This window comes from Tyto alba, unplaced genomic scaffold (genome assembly GCF_018691265.1).
Source record: "Tyto alba isolate M040663 unplaced genomic scaffold, T.alba_DEE_v4.0 Super-Scaffold_33, whole genome shotgun sequence".
Classification (NCBI taxonomy): Eukaryota; Metazoa; Chordata; class Aves; order Strigiformes; family Tytonidae; genus Tyto; species Tyto alba.
This window is the reverse complement of record NW_024881308.1, coordinates 16,274,829-16,287,163: the sequence shown is the minus strand read 5'-3', so window position 1 is coordinate 16,287,163 and position 12,335 is coordinate 16,274,829. Positions and strand designations below refer to the sequence as shown.

General features: G+C 53.5%; 1 protein-coding gene across 4 annotated transcripts in view; it reads left to right on the top strand.

The window, feature by feature from the left end:
- DNAJC5 (DnaJ heat shock protein family (Hsp40) member C5) overlaps positions 1–7,421 on the top strand; it is a 34,929-nt gene extending 27,508 nt beyond the window's left edge. For all 4 annotated transcript variants that reach the window (XM_042801161.1, XM_042801158.1, XM_042801160.1 and 1 more), the window contains one exon: positions 189–7,421. In XM_042801161.1, the coding sequence (XP_042657095.1) occupies positions 189–292 (104 nt within the window). In that variant the 3' untranslated portion in view covers positions 293–7,421. The remainder of the gene's footprint in view (positions 1–188) is intronic.
- Positions 7,422–12,335: the final 4,914 nt, after the last annotated feature.

The following is a 12,335-nucleotide window of genomic DNA, read 5'->3' as shown; positions in this document are numbered from 1 at the left end:
TGTTGCAGATGTAGACTGGAGTCAAACGGTATTGTGTGCGGACTGAAAGACAGCAAATTACCATCGTGCTCTAAGAGGAGTATAAAATCATGTTATTAAAGTGTCGTAGGGAGGTGTAACTTACGCTCTACCAGAACATACAACGCTGTTTCTTTTGGTGTGCTAAGCCTTTTGTCTTCGCTTTTCAGAGGCCTCAGACGCACCTATTGTGATACAGCCAGCATCAGCCACAGAGACAACCCAGCTCACAGCTGACTCTCACCCCAGCTACCACACTGATGGATTTAATTAAGTTAAGGAAACACTGTAATTAGAATGGATAAAAAAAAAAAAAAAAAAAATACACGGCCAACTCAACACTAGAATCATGAACATTAGAAGTAGAGAATGGGGAGGGGGAATAATTCTGCCACAGTAAGAAGGCAGCTTTCCAACCTGCCGAAAATATTTTGTAATCCCTTCAGCCTTTTGTCACCTTTCAGTGTCGTATCTTGATGATACGTGAAGTGCTGTAGCATGCAGTATTTAAAGCAGTTTAGCTACGGTCTTATTTGTTTCCTTTTTTTTTTTCTCCCCCTTATTTTTTTCTTTTTTTATAGCATGTATGGAGTTACGTTAAATGTCTGTGGTGTAATGTATTGAGTTGTCACAATATAAGTGTGATGGAGACATTCTGCATTTTAAGCAGTGGTACTGGCCTAAAAATGAGATTTAAAAAGTTTCACAGAAGCCACCGTTCTTCGGTACAGCTGAGCTGTTGAAGACCTTAAAAGTTCATGGTTTTCATTTGAGTGCAACAAACCAATTCTTCTATTCCTCCTTCTATTCCTGCGTTGTTATCTAGTCAAGTTTACAAAGCCAAGAACCAAAAAATGCCAGTCCTGCAGAGCTGGAGTTCTCTTTAATGCTGATTTTCAGCTTAAATAAATCTACCTTGAAAAATAAAAAGGGAGAGTTTCCAATCTTTGAACAGTAAATTGATGAACAGCTCTTTATGTGTAAGGCGATCTTCAGTGACAGTGTAACCACAAACTGTAGTTTGCCACAAAACCAGCTGTGAATGGGCTTGTGTGGTGGTGGTCGTGGGATTTTAACTTCAAGCACAATTCTGGTTTGGTTTGAGTTCAGTCATCTTTCTGAAATGCTGAAGACCAAATAACGCAGCTTGCTTTGAATGCATGAGAATCTTAAAGTGAAACTGGGTAATTGATTTTTACTGAGCGAGTAAAATGCAGGCAGTAGGCAACAACATAAATGTTTTTTAAAAAAAAATAATTGGTTTATAAAAATTTGTTCTAATAATTTGGGATTTTAATAGACAAATGGTGCATTATGTGTCTCTTTTTCAAGCTTTTATAATATACCAGCCCTTTAATTTTCTCATGAACATCTTTGTGGAGTACGTAAATGGATTTTTTAAGAACAAAATACCTTTCTTTGTGTTTATATTGTATAATTTGCACATTGTCTTGCATTTAGATTGTTTACACCAGTGTTTTTCTTCTCCTCAGAACAAGTATGGGGAAACCATTGAAAGGTTCCCTGTACTATTTTGAAACCAAATCGTATCTGAATACTGCTCTAGAAACTGTGGTTTATTGAGATTTACCTGTCAAAAAAGCATTTTAGGCAGCTGTTGAATTGCTGGTATATTTTGTTGTTAATAATCCTGTTTTAGATGATACAGAGTCAGGATCCAGAACAGCTACCAGAGAACCTACACTTGGCACTTTTAGCAGTTAATTACAGCCTCTTCAATTTTGATCTTTGTGGTTTTATATCACAATGCCTCTACTGTCCTTTGGATCACCCTCATCTCCTCTTTTCAGTTTTCACCTGTTTCTGTTGAGAGGCTATTTACAGCCTCCTGCCCGGTGTTTGCTGCTCTTTGACAAGATCCAGGTGTTACTTTTGAACTGGGTAAAGCACTGGCGGGCTGTAAGAAAACCACCAGAAAAGGAAGGAGACTCTCCTGCCAGAGAATTGTTCTGAATATACTTCCACGCTATCTTTGCGTGAGCCGAAAATGATGGGAGCACGTAAAATGCGACGTGAAACCGTGTTAAATGGGCTGGGGGGGGGGGGGGGGGGGGGGGGGGGAAAGTCGTTAACGTGGTCTCAATGCTGAGTGAAGGATGTTTGCAAATTCAGACTTTCCTGTAGCTGTTGGTACAAGCACATCTTTGTTGCCTGCATGTGAGCTTGTTGCAAATAAGCATGCTTGTGGTACCACATCAGGTCCCAGACGTTCAAAAGGGGGGGTTACTTTTAATGAGCTGGCTAGGTTTCAGTAGCACACTTCAGTCGCTTCTTCCTTGTCTGTAGTCCTTTCAGACCTGAAACTCGGTGGCTTACTGGAAGATACTTTTCACTTTTTCCGTCTGGAAAACTCTCTTGGGTGGCCTTGAGGACAGTCGTGTATGATTTAGCTTGAGGTCCTTGTTTGATTAAAGTCTTTATTCGACTCCTTGGAATGAAAAGCAATTTTTTAGGCTTAAAAAAATGATGTCATGTTGACTGTCCTTGTAGATTTTTGCCTGAAGCCTGTTCTTGTTGTTGAATTGCACGCTGGAATATGCTTGGATACCTGCAGGCTTTCTCCCCTTGAACCTCACCGGTGAAAATCGCCCCGATCTGTGCAAATTATGTTCTTGGTAAAAAAAAAAAAAAAAAAAAAAGCAGCATTAGGGTTTTTTTTTCTTTTGGCTTTGGAAACGAGCGTAGTTGTCCAGAGTGACTCGTTCGAATGAGGAAAAGGCTGTTGCCCCTGTACTGTGGTTCTTCATGCCCCGTGTCCCCACGTTCATCTCGACGGGTAACACAAAGCCACTTGTTCTGGCCGTTGCTCCACCGCGGAGCAGCTGTGACCCTCGATGCTGGGGGGGCTGGTTGCCGGCGTTAATTTGGAAAAACACTTATTTCTTACCCCCCTCCGGGCTACTTCCACTGAACCAGAAGGGCTGGCGGGAGGCTGGGGCTCCGGGGAGGTGAGGGATGCGCCTGGAGTCGCTCAGCAGGCCCCTGACTTCGGAACCGAGCGAGGGGCAGAGGAGATACCGCTGGGGAAGAGACAACATCCAGGATAAATTTGCTGGTTTAGTTCTTCGCTTAGCAAGGCAGGAGTTTGAGAGAGGCTGCTTTCCTTTCAGCCGTGTCTGTGGGTGGTGTGTGAACGGTAAATTAGTCTGTATGCTGGTACATGCCAGGACGATGATACCCGCTCCGAGGGAAACTACTCCGAGATCCCAGTCACAGGGAACGACAGGAAAAACACCTTTTTAGATGAATATTCATGTTTTTTTTAAAAATGTTTTAAGTTTGCCCATGTTACTCTGTAATCTCTGAATTTAAGTTTTTTTGTGTATTTCACGTAGTTCTTCTTGAACTATATAAGAAAGCTATTTAAACACGGTGTCTTTAAAGCAAAACTTGTGTCATCGGAGGATAAGTAGGTTAATGCCAAATTTTTTTGCTGCTCCTGTACGTGAAGTACAAGAGTATCCCAGGCTCTAACGCGAGTTGCACTTTAACCCAGCCAAGTTGAATCCTAGTAAATGCAAAGTTGCATTGGAAAGAATGGTTAAAATCCTGGCGCAGGAGGTCACTGGGCGGTTCCGCGCCTGGGCGGGTGGAGCTGCCGCGTCCCCTCCAGAGCCGCTCGGCGCTGCAGCCCGCTACCTGGCTTACATGCAGAATGTTTCCTTCCAAAATTAAACCCGAGCCCTGTTGATTCTCTGCTCAGCGCGTTGCCAGAATTAAAACTTGAGCTTTGATTTTTTTTTTTTTTTTTCCCCCCCCCCCCCCTCCTGCTGTGTGTTTTGGTTTTGTTTCTTAAAATTGTATCGTGTTTTTTTTTTTTACAAGTTGCCTGAGACCTACGTTTCAGTAGTTCGGCCACCTCCATCCAGCTCATCGAACCTCTTCAGCGCCGGTTCCCTTAGCACTTGTAGCCCCTCCTGACGAGGAGGGGTGTCGGGGAGAATCTGATCGGGGGAGCTTCTGCTGGCTGATGTTGGGGACCACTGACTTTATTCCCGAGCGGTGCTGTGTGGAGAGCTGTTGGTAGCTTAGGGGGAGCACCTGCCTGGCTGCAGAGAGGGCTCAGGTCCTGCCCCCCACTGTCCCCCCCCCGTCCCCCCCGAGCTGCTGGGGAGGAGGTGGTGGTGCTGGACCTGCCCCGTCGGGGCAATTCCCACCGCACTGTAGTACAACCAGTTGTACGCTTCACTTGAAGTGAATGAAGGGGCGTTGCACCCGTTAAATGCCAGTTTCATTTTGTTAGCGACGTTTGTAGGAAATTCTTAAATATTTATCTGTATATAAATTTGTTCCTGTAAACCTCCGTGGCGTCTGATAGGGTGTAGATTTCCGCTGATTCCACGCAGCGATGGTTTAGAGCCGTGTTACCTTTTCAGTCTTATTTTTAGATTTGTAATATTTTTAAACTGCTTTAGATATTAGCGCTCACGGCGTTCTTGAAACGTGATGCTCGTTGAGGTTCAGGTGGGCACAGCCCACAGAACAGAAGCGCCGGCTGAGGAGGAGGGCTGGAGCACGGGCCTGCCAAGCACCGAGTCCTGCCGCAGCGCTCTGCTCGGGGAGGGGGGGAGCGCAGCTTCCAAACCCTTCGTGTCCGCCGATAAACTCTGGGTGTAACCAGGGCGGGAGCCTGACCGGAGAGATATCCCTGTCCCATCCATAAAGCGGTCGTGTTGTGGTGCAGAGGGACGCCGGCGTGCTTTGGGGGGGGGTGTGTGTGTGTGTGGGGGGGGGTTACATCAGAGCATTTGGACCACGTGCGCTCCTTGAGAGCGGTCCCCGCTTTTCTCAGCTGGTTCGTGCCCATTGTCTGTCCGGTGTCCTTGACGTTTCCCGGATAATGGAGGAAATGTGTTTGTGCTGCGGGTTTTTTTTTTTTTTCTCTCCGATGCAACCGGGCGTTGGCGGCGTGTTTAGCAGGACACGCTTGCGAGGTGGTCAGGGAGGCTTCTGCAGCCCCCCGCCGCGCGCTGATAATTCTGGGTGCTCTTTAAATACGCATCAATCGCAGAGCACTGAACCCTAACCCCCCCCCCCAGTACAAGTGTTTGTAGTGTGAGGTTGGTATAAACGTAACATGCTTTAATCATTTGATGCCGCTTCTCCGTGTTATAGTGGAAATCATCTAGCTTGTAGCGTATCATTACACCGACAACTGCTTTTAAAATACCTTGAAAGCAATGTAACTGATAGCTAACGAGGTGGCAGGAGATTTCTCAGTGTTCAAGTCCTGCAAGACCCGTGGGCTGCTCCGCGTCCTGCGCTGGGAGGCTTTATGTGCTCTCCGGGACCCGGCAAGACTGAAATTCCCGTTTCCTTCCGAGAAGATGCTTCCTTTGCAGGAGGGAGCCACGTGGGGGAAGCTGTCTGTCTTTGACGTTTGCACAAGCCAAATGCCGTAAATGTGGAAGACAAACCTTCATTTGGAAATCAAATGCCAACGTGCCGGGCACGGTTAATTGTGTCATTGAAAGGATAGATGCTGGGAATTTCTGGTGGTTTTTTTATATATATATATATATATATATGTATATGTATAGAGGAAGCTCTTATATAAAATGGCCATTCATTCTCGAGTGCTGTTGTCTTCTCTGCTCCCTCTCCCCCACAGCCAGCCGTGTGGGTGTACTCTTGCAGTCTGTGAGCGGTTGCTTCTCATACCCTGCCAAAAAAAAAATAAAAATAAAAAAAAATAATAATTTACTTGAATTCCACGAGCTGCCCCTTGTCCCCGGCCCCCCCGGCCGGAGCTGGGCGCTGCTGCTCCGGCTTTCCTTCGGCAGGAACCCAGCGGAGGGCAGGGCCCGTCTCTGGGATGACGTGGGTCTGTGCAGGGCGGGGGGTGTTCTAAATGTGGTCGATGTGCTCAGCGCCAGAGCTGTGATAGAACACATTGGTTTGGGGTTTGTTTGTTTGTTTTGTGTTTTTTTTTTTTTTTTTTTTGTGTCCTCATACTGATTTTCACCACGTTGTACTGGCCGCGGTGGGACCGGGTGAGCTCAGAGCAAGGTCCAAGCCCGCGCTGTAGGCTTTGGATTGCAACATCACGTGTGTGTATGTATGTATATATGCACATATGTATATATTTATACAACAGGTGTGCTCCTAGTACTTGCTGCTGTTTTTTCTTTGGTGGTAAAACCGTGAAATTTGGCTCCAAGTCCCGCTGTGGACTCTCGGCCAGACAAGCGGAAGGTGTGAGTTTTGTGTGTCCGGAATTGCGCTTTTTCCTTTCAGCTGCAGGAAAAAAACCAAACGAGGTCGGTCGGGTTAAATGGCCGGTGAAGGAGCCGGTGGCAGGATCCTGTTGTATAAATAAACGGGCGGTGCCAGTGGGATCGCTGGGCCGTTTGGAAAGGAAAAGCAGTTTTCTACTCCCAGCTCTTCCCTCCTCGCTCGAGCGAGTTTACGCTCGAGCGGTGCGGCGTGTTTGCGCGGTCCGGTCCGGTGTCTGGGTTCGCAGCGCTGGCGGGTCGGGTTCGTGGGGGCTTGGGGAGTCACTGCAGGTCCCGACGGCGGAGGGAGGCAGCGGTCGGTGCGGGGGCGCGGCGGCTGTGCCCAGCGTACGTGTGAGTGCCACCAAATCGCTTCCAGTCGCGCTGGGCAGAGCCCTCCGCTCGCCTTCCCCCGCAGGGGCCGTTTCCTGATGTAGGAAACCCCAGGGGGGGTGTTTCTGCCCTGGGGGGGGATCCCTGTGTCGCTTAGGCGTTTGAAGTTCGGGTTGTGCCCGTCGAGGTAGGCGAGCTCTGAGGTTTGCCAGGTCCCAAACGCTCGAGGTTGCCTCGCCTGGCTGCGTGCTGCCCGAGCCGGCCGCTGGCGTTCCTCCCTTCCCCCCTTTTTCCGGGGCTGCGTGCGGACCCTTCGGTTCGTGGGACCGCAGGCACCCGAGGCGGTTCAGGTTCGTTTTGCGTGTGAGCAAGGCCCTAAAAGTAAGGAATTCATCGTGGGGTTTGGTTGTGTCGGCCTCTTTGTGGAGCCCGAGGGAGCTGAGGACGCCGGGAGGGGACGCGTTCTGTGTTTGCACTGCACTTCGACTGGGGGGGGGGGTGGGAGGGCGGGGAGGGGGGGAGCCCACCTTTCAAAAAAGAAAAAAAAAAAATAAAAAAACAAAACAACCCACAATCGAAGTATAAATGCATCTGAAAAGCAATTATAATATAGACATATATATATTTTGTTATGTTACTAAAGGACCATAATTTGAATTGTATGTAAGTAGATGTGGCTGTCTGAACTTTGTGGATTGTAACACTCGATACTACTGAGCTCCTGTACATACACGCAGTTACGGCGGAAGGAATTATTTTATGTTTCAGCATGGTAATTTGTGTATTGTATGTCTGAATATAAACTAAAATAAAAGATTGCTAAGTTATCTGAAACCACGGTTGTAAAATAAATGTTTTCAATGCAGAAATGCGCGGCGGCTTTTTCTTTCCGTCTCTGCCCGCTGGATCCCGGGGCCGTGGGGGGCCTCGGGCGGGACGTGGGAGAGATCCCGTGTCCCCTGGGCGGGCACGGCGCGCTGCCCGGCGGCTCCTGGCCCGCGGGGTCCCTGGGGCAGGGAGGGCAACTGCTCCTTCTGCCCCCTCTTAGCCCCGCCGTGGGCTCCCCGGTGCTTTTTTGACCATTAAAAGCCAAAGATTTTTATCTGAGGCCGGACGGCAGCGGGTATTTGGGGTGTAAACACAAGTTACAGCTGCCAGGTGGTGCGAGGAGTGGCTGTGGGGCGGCTGGGGAAGGGACTGGCTGCTCCAGCCTGGGTGGAGGTGGGTCTGTTTGCAGGATAAATCCCCTTTTCCCAAGCAGCTCACGTTGGCAGAGCCTGGTTTTGCTCCGGGGTGTTGCCGGTGGAGAGGCAGAAGCGAAGAGGAGCAGAAGACGTGCTGAAGGCTGCTACCAGACTCGCTTCCGAGCCGAGGGAGATGGGGGGGGGACTGATGTAGCGTAAACCTGAAAGGCTGCGCGGTGGCACCGGCGGCTTTTATTCCCCCGCCGCTTTCCCCGGGATCCCTCGTTTTGAAGAAGTTCGTTCTGCGTTTGGTGGGAATCCGCCGGAAGGAGGTAAGCACAAAATCGCGACGTTTCACCCCCGTGGCCCGGAGCCGGGACCCATCGGGTGGCTTTGGGCAGCTGCACTGAGCCGGGGGGGTTCCCGTCACTCCGGGGGGGGGGGGTTCCTCGCCCCGGGGGGGTTCCTCGCCCCGGGGGGGTGGTTCTGTGCCGGGGGCGGGGGGGCCTGGCCGGGCAGAGCGAGGCAAAGGCTCCGGCTGCAGCCCGAGCTCAGACACAGCCCGGCTGAGCGGGGGCCCCGCCGGCTGTTTGCAGGGAACAAGCGTCTCGTGGTCGGGCACCTTCCGGCCGCGCTGCCCACGGGGTGCTGAGGGACGGGGTGCTGGGGCTGGCTGTTCAGGAAAAGTGGCGTTTTCTCATTTTCTTTAGGAGGCTTTTGGTTTTTCTTTGGTTGGGTTGGGGTTTTTTTGTTGTTGTTGGTTTGGTTTTTTTTTTTTTAGTAACGGGCTGTTTAGGAAAAGTGGCATTTTCTCATTTTATTTAGGAGGCTTTTGGTTTTTGGTTGGTTGGGTTGGTTTGGTTGGTTGGGTGGTTGGTTTTGTTTTTAGTAATGGGCTGTTTAGGAAAAGTGGCATTTTCTCATATTCTTTAGGAAGCTTTTGGTTTTTGTTTGGTTGGTTTTTTTGTTGTTTTTTTTGTTTGTTTGTTTGTTTGGTTTTTTTAGTAATGGGCTGTTTAGGAAAAGTGGCATTTTCTCATATTCTTTAGGAAGCTTTTGGTTTTTGGTTGGGTTTGGTTTTTTTTTTTTGGTTTTCTTTTGGTTTTTTTTTTTAGTAATGGGCTGTTTCCCCCTCATACCAAATTAAGCTCCTTTACGTGCCGCTTTGGGGTTTGTATCATGGGCTACTCGTGTGTCAGAATTTCACCTTCACCCCAACTCAGGCCAAAACCTGGGGCCCACATCCAGCCTTTCGGCCTGGGGCAGGCTCCTGGCTCGCACCCCGCAGCCGGGCTCTCGGCTCCTCTGGCCGAGCCCCGCCGCTGCCTGCGTACCTGGCATCTCCCAGCACTTGAAAATGCTTAAATACAACCCGTGGCCGCGGTGCTGATGGCTGGAGGATCCTCTGCCTGTGCCCGCAGCTTCCCTTGGCTCATCCCGACCGGCGCAAGCTGGAAATTGTGGTTTTGGGGACTGTGGGAGTGAAGTTTGGCACCGCGGAGGCCGGAGGGGCTGAGGAAGCGTGTGAGGCAGAGGGTCACGGAGGAGGAGGAGGAGGAGGAGAGCCAGAGCCTCCGGGCTCTCGGGACCACCCTGGGGACCACGGCACTGGGGAGGACCCGCGGGACGCAGCAACACGGCGCAGGGCTGGAGCGGTCCCTCGCTGAAAGCCGGGGTTTTCCTTGTTTTTCAGAGGAAAAAAGCTGCTGGGGTGGAGAAGACCAGGGAGAAAGCCGGGCTGGGCTGGGTGCACAAGGCCAAGCCAAAGCTGTTCAATTTGGGCACGTGTTCCTCCTCGGCTCCCCTGCGCTCTTGTCTCAGCATGATTGGATCTTTTATCTTGACCCCGCAAGTCCCTGCTCCCTCCCTGTCCCCTCTCCGCTGTCCCCGAGGTGCCAGAGGTCCTGTCTGTCCCCGTGCCCACCCCGGGCTGGGATGGCTGGGGGGGCGGGGGGACACAGAGGACCCCATGGTTTGCAGAGGGCTCTGGGCACGGCCCTGGGACACTTTTCCTCCTTCTCCCAGGGGATGGAGCAGAACAAATTCTTCATCCACGATGGTTTGTGTTTAGGAGCACAGGGAGTTTGAGGGGAGGGGGACCGGGACCCCCGGGGGGGGCTGTGATGCTCTTGCTGCTGATGCTCAGTTGAGAAACCTCTTACACAGACGCTCCTCTTCCCCCCGAGAGCCGCCAAGCTCAGGTTTCATTAAACCTTGTCCCAAACTCCCAGCTGTGACACTAGAAGGCGCAGACTTGCTGCGAGGAGGGGGAGCAGCAGCTTTCAGAGCCATTTGCAGCAATATGGGAGGAGGAAAAACCCAGGCCGCGTCTTGGGGCGCAGATTCCAGCCTGGGGTTCAGAGCAAACCCCGTTTGTAGGAGCCGCGTCTGCCCCCAGCGCCGCGTCCCAGGGAGAAACGTCCCCCCCAGCCCCCCACGCGCAGACCTGCACTCCCGGCTGTCCCCCACTCGGGTCCCAGGCACTTGTCCTGCCTTAGGCTGCTGCTGGCACCCGGCACCCCGCAAGCAGCAGAAACCATCCTCCTCTTCCTCCTCCTCTTCCTCGTCCACGTGCCAAGTCTGGGGGTCCCAGGCCCCCCTCCCGCCCCACCGAGGCCCCAGCTTTCCCAAGAGGGTTAGAAGTGCTGCTGAGCCGTTCCGGCTGCCTCAGGCTGTGTGTCATCACCTCTGGTTTAAGAAACCGTTCCTCCCTTTCCCTGCAGTAATTACTGCTTTTACGTATTCCTTACCCTTTTTTTTTTTTTTTTTTTTTTTTTTTTTTCTCCCCATGATGAGAGAAAATGTACCTTTACAGAAAAAAATACCCCAACCCACAAAGCGATTCCAGTGTGTTAGCAGCACGAGGAGCAGCTCCGTCCCGTGTAACCACCGATGAACCTTCGTTCGAGAGACCCAAGGCGGCTCTCCAGGGTATTTTTGGTCGCTGGCACCGGAGCTGCTGCTAGTGCAGGACTGGGAGGGGGATGAGGGACGTTTGGGTCCCTGTGGGGTGGTGACGGGCTCGGGATGATGGTGATGGGCTCACGGGTGACGCCGATCGCTCATGGGTGGTGGTGACGGGCTGGGGTGGGGCACAGCCCCCGACGCCACGGCCCACCCACCTCAGCCCCCTCGTGCAGGACTGGCGGCGAGCCCCTCCGCAGCACGTGCTGCCCCGGATTCATGCCGGGGGCCGTTTGGGCAACCTCACTTCTTGTGCAGCTGAGGGCGGTTGTTCACAGGCGCGTGTCCGTGTGCACACGCGTGTGTGTGTGTCTGTGCACGCGTGTGTCCCCCCCCCGTGCTCCTGGGGCTGCCGCGCGGTGCAGCTCGCGCCTCTCCCGCCGGCGGAACAAGCACTCGGTGTACTTTTTACACCCAGGGATGCATCTGGGATCGCTCCGGTGTTTTGGGGGAAGACTTGGTTTGGGTCTGAGCAGCTCTGGGAGGGGAACGGGCGCTCGGTACCCACGGTCGGTAAGGTCAAAGCACCCCCGGCCCTCTGTCTGCAAAGCGCGTGGGCGCAGAGGGCTCCGACCCCGGGGGATTTTGGAGCAGAGGAAAGGGTCAGGGCTTGGCCGGGGGGGGGGGGGGGGGGGGGGGGGGAGCACAGGAGCAGCGGGGCAGGTGCGAGGGCAACTTTAATGCGCAACAGCGAGAGCAACACGCGGGACGCAACGAGGGGGGACCCCGCGGGGCAAGGGTGGGGGGGTGGGGGGGGTGTCCCTGGGCACGGCTCCAGCCCCAGCAGCATCCCCCCCGCCCCATGCCTTCTCCCCTCTGCCGTGGCCGCTTGCTATGGGGTCAGTCTCCTTCCCCGCCCCCCCCCCCCCCAATCCACGACCCTCCCTCATTTTCCTATACTCTGCAGCAAGAGCTTATTGCTGAGCGCCTTCTGGGCCAGTCTCTCCTCCCGGGACATCTCCAGGAACTCGCGCAGGAGGTGGAAGGTGAGATCCAGAGAGTTGGGTTTGCCGTCTCGCCTCTTGCCGGTTTGCAACGCCCGGGGGGCGCGGGGGGCCGCGGGGGCTTCTGCCCCGCGGGGCCGGCACAGTCTTTGGGGCAGGGGGTCGTCGGCGGGGACGGGGGGTCGCGGGGCTCCCGGCCAGGGTTCCCAGGTGGGTTGGGGGGTCAGGGTCAGCCGGCGGGACGGGCCCCGGGGCCACTGCAGGGGCGAGCAGGTCTCCGAGGGCAGGAAGAGCAGGACGAGGACGGAGGCAGCCGAAATCATCCTGACCCTCATCGCAGCCGCTCCGGGGCCAGACGCCTGCAAGACCCCCCCCACCCCCACCCCGGACCCCCACATCCCCCCTGCTGCGGTCAAAAGGCACCCGGGGGGCTTCACACCCCGGGGATAGAGCCGCCCCCCCCCCACCCCCCCCACACCCCAGGGGATGGGACCCCCCAACCCCCGCAGATGGGGACACCCCCCCACCCCGTCCCTGGGACAACACCCTCTTAGGGACAGGATCCCCCCCGGGGGCTGGAACCCCCCACCCCACCACGAACGGGTCTCCCCCCGGGCCACGGGACACTCTCGGGACCCCCCGCCCCGGGGTCTGGG